The 13,100-nt window shown below is 38.0% G+C and overlaps 1 protein-coding gene and 1 non-coding gene across 6 annotated transcripts in view; both read right to left on the bottom strand.

The window, feature by feature from the left end:
* The window catches only part of PLCB4 (phospholipase C beta 4), a 381,108-nt gene that overhangs the window by 56,054 nt on the left and 311,954 nt on the right, over positions 1-13,100 (bottom strand). For all 5 annotated transcript variants that reach the window (XM_043986572.1, XM_043986571.1, XM_043986575.1 and 2 more), the window contains 3 exons: positions 8,584-8,686; positions 4,787-4,951; positions 1,153-1,357 (listed from right to left, as the gene is read on the bottom strand). In XM_043986572.1, the coding sequence (XP_043842507.1) occupies positions 1,153-1,357; positions 4,787-4,951; positions 8,584-8,686 (473 nt within the window). The remainder of the gene's footprint in view (positions 1-1,152; positions 1,358-4,786; positions 4,952-8,583; positions 8,687-13,100) is intronic.
* Positions 7,414-7,518, bottom strand: LOC122744805. The gene has a single exon (XR_006355149.1). It is a non-coding gene; the product is annotated as a U6 spliceosomal RNA (small nuclear RNA).

Consider the following 13,100-nt stretch of genomic DNA (forward strand, 5'->3'; position numbering starts at 1 on the left):
TGAACAGGTTTTTGCCACTCCGAGGTCTCTTTGACTTCCTGCTACTTTGGAGCAGTGTTGAAATTGGTAAAGTTATACAGTTTCTGGAAGTATGAATTCCAGAAAAATTCAACATTAATTAAACGCCCACCTGTTTCAAGAGCCTTTGTAATGTGCTTAGAATACAAGATGTGGTTATTATCCACAAGGTGCTCAAATTTTACTGGATAGATGAGCATCAATGCATACATCAAATATGGACTGGGCAATACATATGTGCCCTTGGACAAGGAGTGATCTTGTTGGGCATTAGTTTCTCCATTGGTAGAGTGAGAGTAGTAGGGCTGCATCATCTTTACAACACTATAATCCATGTTTCTGCTGAGATAACTGCAATGTTCTAGTTGACAGATTTTTTAAATCTATAGGTTCAGATTGGCTGAATGTTTGTTTTTGGTAATCTTTTGTAAGTTTAAGTGGTTTAATTTTTTAAATGGATTCAGCTGGGGTTTAACTGAAATGTTCAGCTCACTGTGGTTTTTGGTTCACAGTTTGTTTCAAGTTTTTTTTCTGTAGACCATAGCTCTTGGTTCCCTGATAGAACTCCTGTTAAAGCAGCACCCCCTTGTGGATTTGAAGGAAAAGACAGACCAGAGATGGATAAATCCAATTTCTGTAGGTAAAGTTTTGTGTAGATGCTGCTACTCTTTAGTTTGCTTTGTCTCCCAGCTCGGATGTACCGTTTATTAAACACATTTGCAAGCATTGATAGCAACTTACAATAAGAGACTCCTACACGTAGGCTTTCTTATCTAGTCCAAACCTTCTCATTTTATCAATGATAATAGTGAAGCTGAGAAAAGTTAAGTAATTTATCTAAAGTCATTTTTTTTGTTAGTAGAATTTCTCAGCGTGGCACAGTGGGAAAGGTGTTATATTGTTGTCAGAGGGCCTGAGTTTAAATCACAACATTGCCACTAATTCCCAATGTGACCTCAGGTAAGTCAGTTGATTTCTCTGGATGTATTTCCTGAACAGTAAAATGAGAGGGTGCCTGCCTCAAAGATGACCCTGCATTTCTGAATATATGAACCTGTTGTTTTGGGGGCTTTTCAAATTCTTGGCTTTTGGAAAACCTACATACCATAATCCACTTGTAAATGTTTACCTTACCTCCAAAACCATCGGGCACATATGTTTTAAGCACAATGTTGCAGAAAACAGTTGGCAGTGATAATGGTTTGTTCCCTTCATTTCGAAGAGAAATGTGCCTGTAGCCTGCCTGTAGGCCATCGAGGGGAAGGATTCTTTGACCAATCAGCCTGTTGTTGTCATCATACACTGCTATTCTCAAGACAGCCAGATCTGGGAGGATTACCTGTTAATCAAAGAAAAGGAGGTTTTCACAGACCTATAGAACACAGCCAGTTCTCAAGTGTCATTGTTCTAGTCACTTAGGGCCCTGACAGTATAGTTTTGGCTACTCTACCATCACCAGACACAATATATATTCACTGAACATCTTTAAGCTTGCTAGTGTCAGATAGATTTTCTAATAAATTGTTGGGAAATCATTTGTCAAAAAGTCAAGGCATTTTAGAGCTAGAAAAGAACTTATACAGAATTTAGTCCCGTCTGCTTATTTTTCTGATGAAGAAAATAAAACAGAGAGTGATTTGTTCAAGGTTATGTGGCAAGTTAGTGCCGCAGCCAGGACTAGCACCCAGGTCCCCCAATTCCTAGTACAATACTGTTTCTCCTACCACAGCGCCTGCCTCCTAATGTTTGTCTCTCATCATTTTTAGGGTATGGAAAATACCCTTGAAATAATTATCCATATCATAAAGAAAAGTAATCCATCAAAGCAGGCCATATGTATTAGGCCCCCCAAATATAGAAATCTTGGAGCAAATTTTGTGCTCATTAAGCTGAAAAAAAAATCACCAGCCATGAATCATAACATATTCTAACCTCCCTAGGACATCTCCTTTCACTCTAAACAGAATGACTGGACACAAAAATCTGAGTTTAAATGGCAGAAGCTTTATTCTAATACAAAATAGCAAGACAATAAAACAAAACTCCACACATTTTGTACCTTCTGGAGTCAGTGAGGGCCTTCTCACTGGCATGGGAGGAGTTGGCTCATCTGGGTCAAGTTGAACATTCTGGCTAAAGATAGGCAGAATGGCTTAATGGCCTATAGAAAACCCATTCAATCCTAATCTGTCCTCATCGGGATTAAGTGAAAGCCTGAGATTCAATTAATACTTTAACCACTGCCTATATGGGTTCCCTCTAAGGTAGATACTAACTTCATGGGGGTTACTGCAAAGGAAAGAAGAAAAAAAAAAGCTTTATTTTGTTATTTTTTTTTAATGCAAGTTACTGCAAGTTGTATTATGAAGTGAAGGAGAATTTTAGTTCTAAAATGATAAAAATAATTATGTATATGCCACGGTCAGATCATATTATGAAAAATAGATGTTTCTATGTTTCTCAGTTTTCTAAGTTCATCATCGAGAGGGTCTGTGGCAGCACAAAGAGTGTTGGGTTTAGAGTCAGACCTGGATTCAAACTTTGCCTCTGATATTTTGTAGCTGTGCGACTATGAGCAAATCACCTAATTATAATAAGGATAACACATGAAAAAAGAATAAACTTTTTTTTTGAATGAAACCAGAATTAGGAGGAAAAGGTGGTCATTGTGAGGAGTAAAATTTAGGCTTGAGTAAAGGAGGAAAATTATATCTACTTAAAAGTGGAATGAAATGCCTCAACCAAAGGAGGGATGATGGGGCAGAGGGGAATCTTTTTTTTTTTTTTTTAGGTATAGGCTGGACAAAGCAACCTTTTCCAAATCAGAGAGTTGATTCTGCAGCCTCTCCTAGCCTCAGTTCTAACATCTGGAAAATGGGGATAATAATATCTGTAGTACCAGACTGATAGGAATGTCAAGTGGTTCAAAAGTAATAATAATAATAATGATGATGATAATGATAATAACAGTAATAACAATAAGCATTTATATAGCATGTGAGGGTTTACAAAATTCTCAACAAATATTATCTTATTTGATCCTTACAACAACCCTGAGAAGTATGTGTTATTATCTCCACTGGATAGATGAGGAAACTGAGGTAAACAAAGGTTAAGTGACTTGCCCAAAATTACAAAGCTGGTAAATGTCTGAGACTGGATTTGAACTCAAGTCCCCTTGACTCCAGGTCTAGCAGTCTATTCATTGCACCACTTTGCTTTCCAAATATGTGCAAAGCCCTTGGCAAACCTTAATGTGACATATAAATGCCATCTATTCTTATTCTTATTAATTATCTCTTTACATTTTCAGAAATATGTGTGGAGGTTTAGTTATATCAAGGAATATTCCTCCTACCATCAATAGATCCAGCTATGGCAACCAGGAAAACAACAGTTTATAAAGAGATGAAGGATTTATATTTGTGTGTGTGTGTGTGTGTGTGTGTGTGTACACACAAACATATATATGTATATGTACATATACATACATATATATCTATATATATCTATCAGATACCACCTTACAGAGGATACAGAAATAAGATTAAGGGTTATGTAGGTAAAGAACCCAACAGACACACCAGAATTCAAAATGGTCTGAATGAGCTAGCTTCATCTGCACTGAGCCTGCTGAATTGCTTAGGCACATTTGCTAGTATTTGGACACAGAAAGAAAATTATTCTACTTTAATTAGCAACTGTAAATTATTAGAATTGTAGTATTTATAATTCAAAGGGAGATTAGGGATCAGAGATTTAGAGCTAGAAGAAATCCTAGTTCACCCATCTAGTTCATTCCTCTCATTTTTTTAAATGGGAAAACTGAGACTTATGATGAGGTTAAGTGACTAACCCTGGGTCACACAGGTAGCAAACAAGTGGCAGCTGGGATTTCAACCCTGATGCTCTGAATCCCACGCCACTCCCACACACTGTCTGTCAATACTATAAGATGATGCCGAGGGAAATAGAGTATCTGCATTACATGATATATAGAAAGTGGCTTAGTGTCATGGCCATCTTGGGGAAAAACCAAAACCAAAACCTGTTCCTACAGAGAAAAAGAAATTACATCAGGTGAGACAACAGAACAGTTAGGAGAGAAAACAGACATTCTTGGAGACAGCACTGTTGACGCATGGATTTTTGATGAAACTCCAATTGACAATAAATAAATAAAGGAAAAATACAACTGAGAGATAAAAACCAAACATTTGAGATGATGACTGCGATCTCTCTTGGTATCCAGTGTACACTGTCAGGATAAGTGGGGGGAAAAAATACATGATGTACACAGTCTACAGGTGGAGGCAGGTGCCACAAGATCAAGAGGAGCAGCACCATACCAACTTATCCATGGAAAGACATTGACCTTAACTTTGGATGCAGCATCTCACCTGCCCTCTTGGCTGAAGGAATAGTGCAAGATACCAGCCACTGCCAGGGCAGGGAAGAAGACATCTCCAAGGAATGTTGGTGTCCACCAGCGGGGGCTCATTCTGAGCAGACTGCATACCTGGAGCACAGGCATTGTCAACGAAGAAAGTGGGTTCCCCCAAGAAGGAGGAGAAAGCCAAAAAAGAAGGAAAAGCCAAACAGAAAAAAAATATCATATGACAGCTACAGAACTTATCCACTAGAAGAAGAAGAAGAAAAAAAAAAAAAGCTGGCAGATTAATTCAGCCACTACACCTAATATCTTCTTTGCTCTAAAATATGGCTCAAAAGTTAGTGTACTGAGCCAGACATGCTGAAAATATCCTACCTTTCGGAATACAAATGATTCCTCATTGTAAACAGGATTGAGACCGTTGTTCATAACCATACGCGTCCGGAATTCCTTACGTATAGTGTCTGTGGGCAAACCGTACATATCCACTTCTACATACGTACCGATTTTCTTATCAGATAAGAATTGCCCTGATATGACCTGAAATGAAAATAAAACTCTGATGAGAACAGTGCTTGAATGTTTTAAACATGAACAAATCCCATTCACTCTAACTCCTGAAGCCCCCACATTCAACTATATTAAGATAAGGACACTGGCTTACTAGCTAGATAGCAACATTGGATCCAATACTTATATGGGATTCTTATATGATTCTCAATATAAATAATTCTAGATAAAATGAATCATTTCAGCTTAAGACTAAAATTTAGGTCAGGGCTGTCAACCTTGCAGAATGAGTTTTAAATGTAATTGGAAAAAAATGTAACTGGAAAATGTTTAACAAAATATAATGCAACAGAGATAATGTTAATTTGTGGTTTTCTAACTCAATGACACCTGTAGGATCTGTTTCAATTTGACTTGGATATCACTGCTCTAGATAACATATATAGTAGTATATAGTGAACAGATTTGTGAATAGTAGTCCTACTAGACCTGCACACTGGATAAAGTGCTGGACATGGAGTCAGGAAGACTTGAGTTCAAATCCAACCTCAGATTCTTAATAGCCATATGACCCTAAGGTATGTTATATGACCTCTCTGTTTCAGCTTCCTCATCTGGAAAATGGGGATAATAATAGCACCTGTCTCCCAGCATTGTTTTGTTTTCTTTTGTTTTTGTGAGGAAATTGGGGTTAAGTGACTTGCCCAGGGTGACACAGCTAGTAATTGTTAAGTGTCTGAGGCCGGATTTGAACTCAGGTCCTCCTGAATCCAGGGCCGGTGCTCTATCCACTGCGCCACCTAGCTGCCCCTCTCCCAGCATTGTTGTGAGGATATAATGACAAATTTTCCAGCTCCAGATAGTTTATGATTGTACCAGAAGATAGCAGACCTGGAAGGGCCATTAAAACTCAGAATGCTAGAGCCAGAAGGGCCTTTAGATCACAGAGTTAGAACAAAGAACACTGACTATTAGAAGGAAAAGAGACCTAACCCTAGCCCAACACAATCATGTTGCAGAACCTGAGGCTGAGTGTAGGAAGCGTCTTGCCCAAGGTCTTAAAGTTAAGAACGTTCTAGCAAGCCAGGACCAGAGCCCAGTTCTTCTCACTGTATCTGACTGCTTTCTCCCACTCTATTCTGCTATTTCTCCCAAAGACCAGAAGCCAGGGATGGCAGTTGTTGTACCAAGTTGCTTCTCTCTTTCCTGATTTCCAGCTGACCCAATGCCATGAAGACAGTACTTTCATTGAAGACAGAAGGATCAGTGAAATCAGAGTTGGAAGGTGTGTAGGAGATGATTTCATCCAACCCCTTTCATTTTACAGAATGAGGCCCTGGGCAGGGGGAAGGCTCGCCCAAGGTGACACACCTCATCAAGGGTTGAGGCGAGCTTCACTTCCAATCCTTCCTGAACCCCAGTCAAGTGCTCTTGGTTCTCTTATGCCATCTCATCTGTAGAAGCAGTCTGCAAACCTTAAAGCACTATATAAAACCTAGCTAAATATTAATTTCAATAAGACCTTTAGCCCTGGTTAGGATTGTGGATCTCTGTGAGAATGTTTACTGAGCCTGGTATAAGATATAATATTTTAAAAATTAAAAAATATTATGAAGTATATATCAAAGATTGTAATGAATATGAATGTATTTTGAAAAAAGTATAAAGCATGATAAAGGTATGGATAGGGGATTGACTTCAGAGTCAGGAAGACTCTGGTCCTAACACTGGCTATTCTATCTGGTGAGGCAATTGGGGTTAAGTGACTTGCCCAGGGTCACACAGCCAGTAAGTGTTAAGTGTCTGAGGCCACATTTGAACTCAGGTCCTCCTGACTCCAGGGCCAGCGCTCTATCCACTGTGCCATCTAGCTGCCCCCTGGCTATTCTATCTGTATGGCCATGGGCAAAGTACTTAACTCTCTTCACTGATCTCTCCCCACCCCCTGCCCCCCAAAAATCTCAAAAAAAAAACCTATCATAAATTATAGACAGGTGGCCAATCTGCATTGGTGGAAGGAGATTTCACAATGGGAGTTTCTCATAAAGATGAAATTTCAGATCCCGTAGGGTCAAAACTGAGTCACAGTTCATGAATTTTGCTATTAAAAAAATTCCTAGGGGCAGCTAGGTGGCACAGTGGATAAAGCACCAGCCCTGGATTCAGGAGAATCTGAGTTCAAATCTGACCCTAGACACTTAACACTTACTAGCTGTGTGACCCTGGGCAAGTCACTTAACCCTCATAGCCCCACCAAAAAAAAAAAAATCCTATAGTAGTAACCAAAGGGACAGCAAGGTGGCACAGTAGATAGAGTTAGGAGCCTGGAGTCAGAAAGACACCTTTTTGTATGTTCAAACCTGGCCTCAGACACTTATTAGCTGTATTACCCTAGGCAAGTCACTTAACCCTGTTTACCTCAATTCCTCATCTGTAAAATTATCTGGAGAAGGAAATGGCAAACCACACCAGTAACCTTATTTTTGTTTGTTTTAAATATGGAACGCTTCATAAATTTGCGTGTCATCCTTGCGCAGGGGCCATGCTAATCTTTTCTGTATCATTCCAATTTTAGTATATGCATTGCCGAAGCAAGCACACCACTCTAGTATCCTTGCCAAGAAAACCCCAAATGGGGTCAGGAAGTGTCAGACATGACTGAAAAACAACAAACATATTAAACAAACATGATGGTTACATAGTAAAGGCTAACTTATTTTCCTATTCTATATGCTGTATTTGGGCTTAGTTTGTATATTTTTATAGTCTATAATTTATTTGACAAAGCTTTTTCAGAGGACCTGAAATTCAGGACTTCTAAGAAGTGAATTAAATTATAAATGATTTAAAAATATAGGTAAAGGTAATATAATTCCTGGGACTTCTGAAAATATTTAAGTTTTAATACTAAATTTTTATATAGCTATACAGATTCATATTTATTAATACAATGCAAGTACCAAAGGATGAAATGGTCCAAAGTCAAAACCCAATATAAAGTTATTATTTTACAGAAATTCATTAACCACAAATAACAATTATTCTGTTGTCCCAGTAGGGTTTGTCTTGATATCAATTGGACCCTCAAATTTCCCCTTACTTCAATATTATCAATTTAAGAATCTTTTTCAGTATCCCTTATTAAATGATCATCTAATCTTGTCTTGACTACCTCCCGTAATGGAGAGCTCATTACCTCATGAGGCATCCTGTTCTACTGCTGGACAGGTTTCAGAAACCATAGGAAACAGGGCATCTCTTATAATTTATTGGCATGTTTTAAATGAGTGATCCATCATTTCTAATTAGACTACAGAACATTATACTCATCCTTTATAAACACAGATGTCTTAAGAAAGAGTGAAATAATAACAAGTAAAAAACCAAGTCAATAGAACTCCCTGAGTTTATGTGCATCTGCAATAAATATGACATTTTTGTTTTTGTTTTTTGTGGCACAATGAGTGTTAAGTGACTTGCCCAGGGTCACTTAAGCTAGTAAGTGTCAAGTGTCTGAGGTCATATTTGAACTCAGGTCCTGCTGAATCCAGGGCTGGTACTTTATCCACTGTACCACCTAGCTGTCCCTAAATATGACTTTTTTAAAGCTAGCATATATAACATTTGGATTACTCTAAAATGTAAGAAAGACCAGTCTTTACCTGCACTGAACAAGTTGCTGCAATAACACCATCTACAGGTGTTTCAGAGAAAGGATCAAATGTTCGATCTGGCCGTCGCATGAAATCTGGTTTGAGAAGGTACCTGAGATAAAGGAAAAACATGAACAATGTTATTTTTATGACAGTGACATCTTCATAGCTTTAATTACTCACGTAGCTGAAGGAAAAGCAGGTTTCCTTGACCTAAGTATTCATATTACCTGTCTATTCTTCTCAATTTCACCAGGCATGGTCAAGGTCAAACTATCCTTTCTTCTATTTCCTGTCATTAGCAAATCATGTACTGAAACCACTGGGACAGAAGCACGAAACTAATATCTAAATGAAAACGCCAGCCTCAAGATTTTTAAAGATAACAAAGCTTTCATTTTAAGGCTTTACTAGAGAAAAGCCAACATTTATTAACCTAACTAGTATTCCAAGATGCTATAGGAGATGCATGGGTGAGAAGTCACTGAATAGAAACTTTAGATTGACTTATCCACTCACTGTTTTATATTGAAAGGTATCAAATTAATGGATGATCATGCTTTTACTTAAAGAAAAATTATTTCTAAGACTTTTCATAAGAAGAAAATTTTAATATATTTTATTTATTTTGTCAAATATTTCCCAATTACTTGTAAAAATTAACATTCATTTAAAAAATTTTTGAATCCCAAATTCTATGCTTCTCTTCTGTCCCTCCCTTACCTTTGCGAAGGCAAACAATATATCAATTGCACATGTGAAATCACAAAAAACATAATGTGTAATGCTGTTACACTCAGGGTACTATAAAATACAATATAGTAAAAGTCACATTTCTGTCATGTAAGAGTCCAAAGGATCAAGGATTATAAGTGCATTCAGGAAGTCCCTGCTTTGCCAATTTGATTCAACAAATATTTACTAAGCACATAAAAAGTATAAATTTCTGGGACTATCAAGGCAAAAACAAAATTATACAAACTCAATCTCAAGAGGTTTACAATCTAATTGGGAGATGAGAAACATAAGTAAATACCTATGGTACAAGATAAATAATAATTAAATTTATAGGAGAGACCAAACAGAGTGACTTTAGAGGTTACTAAAAAAAAAAAAAAGAGGGAAGGAAGGGAGTCAGCCTCATGGAGGAATTGCTACCTGAAAGAGAGATTTTAATAGGCAGATGTGAAGGTAAAAAGAAATTAATTGCAGGCATGGGAGATGGGAGGCCACACGGGTCTGGAGGCAGGAGAATGAAGGATGAACTCAGGGAAGAGGAAATAGTCCATGAAATAAAGTCAGAAAGATTTGTTGGAATTATATTGTGAAAGGGCTTAGATGCCAGAGTTTCTCTTTTATTTTATAGGCAACAGGGACCTATAGAAGGTTTTTGAGTAGAGGATTGAACTTGTCAGATCTATGAATTAGGAAGACTTGTGTGAAGACTTGGCATGAAGGAGGGATTGGTGAGAGGGAGAAATTAGATCCAAGAGGACCAACTTGGTCTCCATTAGAATAGTCTAACCCCTTCTTTTTTCTTTTTCTTTTTTTTTTTTTTTACCATCCCCTAGGGATAAGGGTTATAAGAGCCTGTATTAAGATGATGTCAGTAAAGGCAAAGAAAAGGAGACAGGGGTGAAAATATTATGGGGATAAAATCAATAGAACTGGGCAATTAATTGGAAGAAGGGAAAAAGGAATTCTGCCCCCCCCCAAAAAAAAAGGCCTGATGGAGAACTTCTAAAGATGCAATCAATAGAAACAGGGATGTTAGAATGAAAGATAGGCATGGGGGTTGCTGGGAAGATTATTATTTCAATTTTGGTCATATTGAGTTTTAGCATTGGCAAGACTGTCAGCAATGCCCAGTAAGTAACTGAAAATTTAAGACTGGGGGATCCAGGGAGAAAATGGAACCAGGAAGACAGTTATAGGAATTAAATGTATATAATTGAGGTGATAATTAAAACTGTGAATGTGCATGAAACTGCCAAAGGAAAGGAGAATGTAGAGAGAAAAGAGGGCCAACAACAAAACCTTATCGGGGACCCCCCTTTTTGGCTGAAGAAAAAGAACCCAATAGAAACAAAGGAGAAGTAAGAAGAGCACAGAAACCAAGGAAAAAGAGAATCCCAACAGGGAGAAATGTCAAATGTTGCTGAAAGTTTAAGAAGGGTAAAATGAGATTACTGGAATATTCAGTTAGAAGGTTATTGGTTACATTGTTGACAGAAATTTCAGGAAAACAGTTAGAAATGAAACAATTAATCAATAAACATTTATTAAGCTCCTGCTATGTACCAGGCACTGTAGTATGTGCTGGGGATAAAGACACAAAAATTGAAAAACAGTCCCAGTCCTCAAGGAGTTTACAATCTAGTTGGGGAAGATGATGCACACAGAAGCTAAGTGGGGGAGGGGGAAAAAGAGAAAAGGAGAAAGTACTTGATGAGGGGTTATAGTGAAGAAGTCAGTCAGGGATACACCAAAGTAGTGCAGCCATGTGAGAAATGAGAAGTCTGAGCTGAGCTCTCCTTAAAGGGAGGTTTGGTGTTTATAGCCCCACCCTCCCATCAGAAAGGCAAAGGGTAGTGATGAGGTGGAAGGCTATGGAAAAAAGTCAGATTGCAGAGGATTGAGAAGGTTGGTTGTGAGAAAGTGGAAGCAGTAAATTACAACGTCTTCTACCTGAAATTTAAAAAATCAACCAAGAAGAATTTTTAAAAAGTGGCTACTCTGTGACTTTCTATGACACTATGGATAAAAACACAGGAATGAGACAGTTTCCTACTCTAGGGGACCTTGTCTTCAAGCAGTGAAGGGGAAGAGAAAAACAGAAGACAGGGAGAGGCCTGAAAGGCCGGGTACTGTAGTGGACAGTGTGCTAAACTGACGTGGCTTAAATCAAATGAGATAATATTTGTAAGTGCTTAACACAATTCCTTCCACATAGTTGGTACATAATAAATGCTTATTTCCTTCCTCCCAGATGATTATTAGCTATGAGACTATGGATATATCACCTTACCTCTTTAAATAAATAAAATCAAGATAATTACCCCTGCAATGCTTATCACAGAGTTTCTGTAAGGCTCACTTGTATCTAAAACACTTTTTAAAATTTAAAACCCTATATAAATGTTAACCATTATTAACGGAAGACTATTTGAACACCATTCTTAACCTTTACTTTATTTGTTTATAAAATAAATGTTTTATGTTTATCATTCAGTTATACAATATTTTTTCAGTCCTGTCCAACTATGACAGAATTTGGGGTTTTCTTGGCAAAGAAAGATACAGGAAAGGTTTGCCATTTCCTTCTCCAACTCATTTTACACTTAAGGAAACCAAGGCAAACAGGGTTATGTGACTTGCCCAGGTACACATAGCTAGTAAGTAACTGATGTCAAATTTGAACTCAGGAAGATGAGTCTTCCAGACTTGACACTCCATCCATTTCACCCCCTAGAATATATTTTATATAGTATGTTATTATTTAGGAAGCACTAAGGTGAATTTCTAAGTACTATGTATTTGCAGGCAGAGGAAAAGAAGCCAATCTAGAGGGAGAAAGATCAAAGTGAGGAGATGATCAATCACATCATGGCTTTTAAAGCTATTTGCAAGGCATGATGCCGGGTATTCTGGCTGACAGAAAACATAGGTCTGCTCATGGCACTATTCTGCTCAATAAACTCTGGCGGCTTCTTTCTGCCTTTAGGCTTAAACTCCTCTGCAAGCCTTCTGAAGCCTTTCCCAATCTGGGTCCAGTCTACCTTTCTGGAGTCACTGTTCATTATTCCCCTTCACACCTGCAACATTTTATCTAAATAGTCCTACTGGCTGGTTTTCAAAGAGGATGTTCCATCTCTTAACTGGGTTTTTAAAAATTATTGCTATTTATATATTAATGACAATTGTCCCTGTTTTGGCAGTAAACATTTGTTATTAATTAATATCATATATACCAGTAGAGAATTGACACCATGTCTCCCTAACTTCCCCACTAGTCTGGGGCCTTCATACTTATATAGTCCTAAAAGGAAGAACATGCAGCAAGGGAGATTGAGGTCAGAGAGAGGGGCAGGAGAGGGCAAAAAGAGGATGACCCCGCTGTGGCCAAGGGTTTTTATCCTCTTTAGATAGAGGCGGGTCATTAAACATTGATCTAAGCTAATTGGTTATAGCATCATTCAGTTCCATTGATTGACAGGATTTGAGAGCAGTCTAAGGAGTATGCAAAAGAACAAATTCCAGTGTCTAGGTGGGCTTCTTCACTTAGCTAAACAAAAGAATTAATCTCCATTTCCTTTGTTCCCTTGGGTTCATCCCAGATAAGATTTGCAGAAGTTCCTGAAGAACTGGACTTTCTGGAGGAGGATGTGGGGGAGAGAAAGGATTGAAACTGATCTCTGGTTCCCTCCAAGAAATTCTTTTTTTTTCCCCCCAGTGAGGCAATTGGGGTTAAGTGACTTGCCCAGGGTCACACAGCTAGTGTTAAGTGTCTGAGGCTGGATTTGAAC

Source organism: Dromiciops gliroides, chromosome 2 (assembly GCF_019393635.1).
Source record: "Dromiciops gliroides isolate mDroGli1 chromosome 2, mDroGli1.pri, whole genome shotgun sequence".
Taxonomy (NCBI): Eukaryota; Metazoa; Chordata; class Mammalia; order Microbiotheria; family Microbiotheriidae; genus Dromiciops; species Dromiciops gliroides.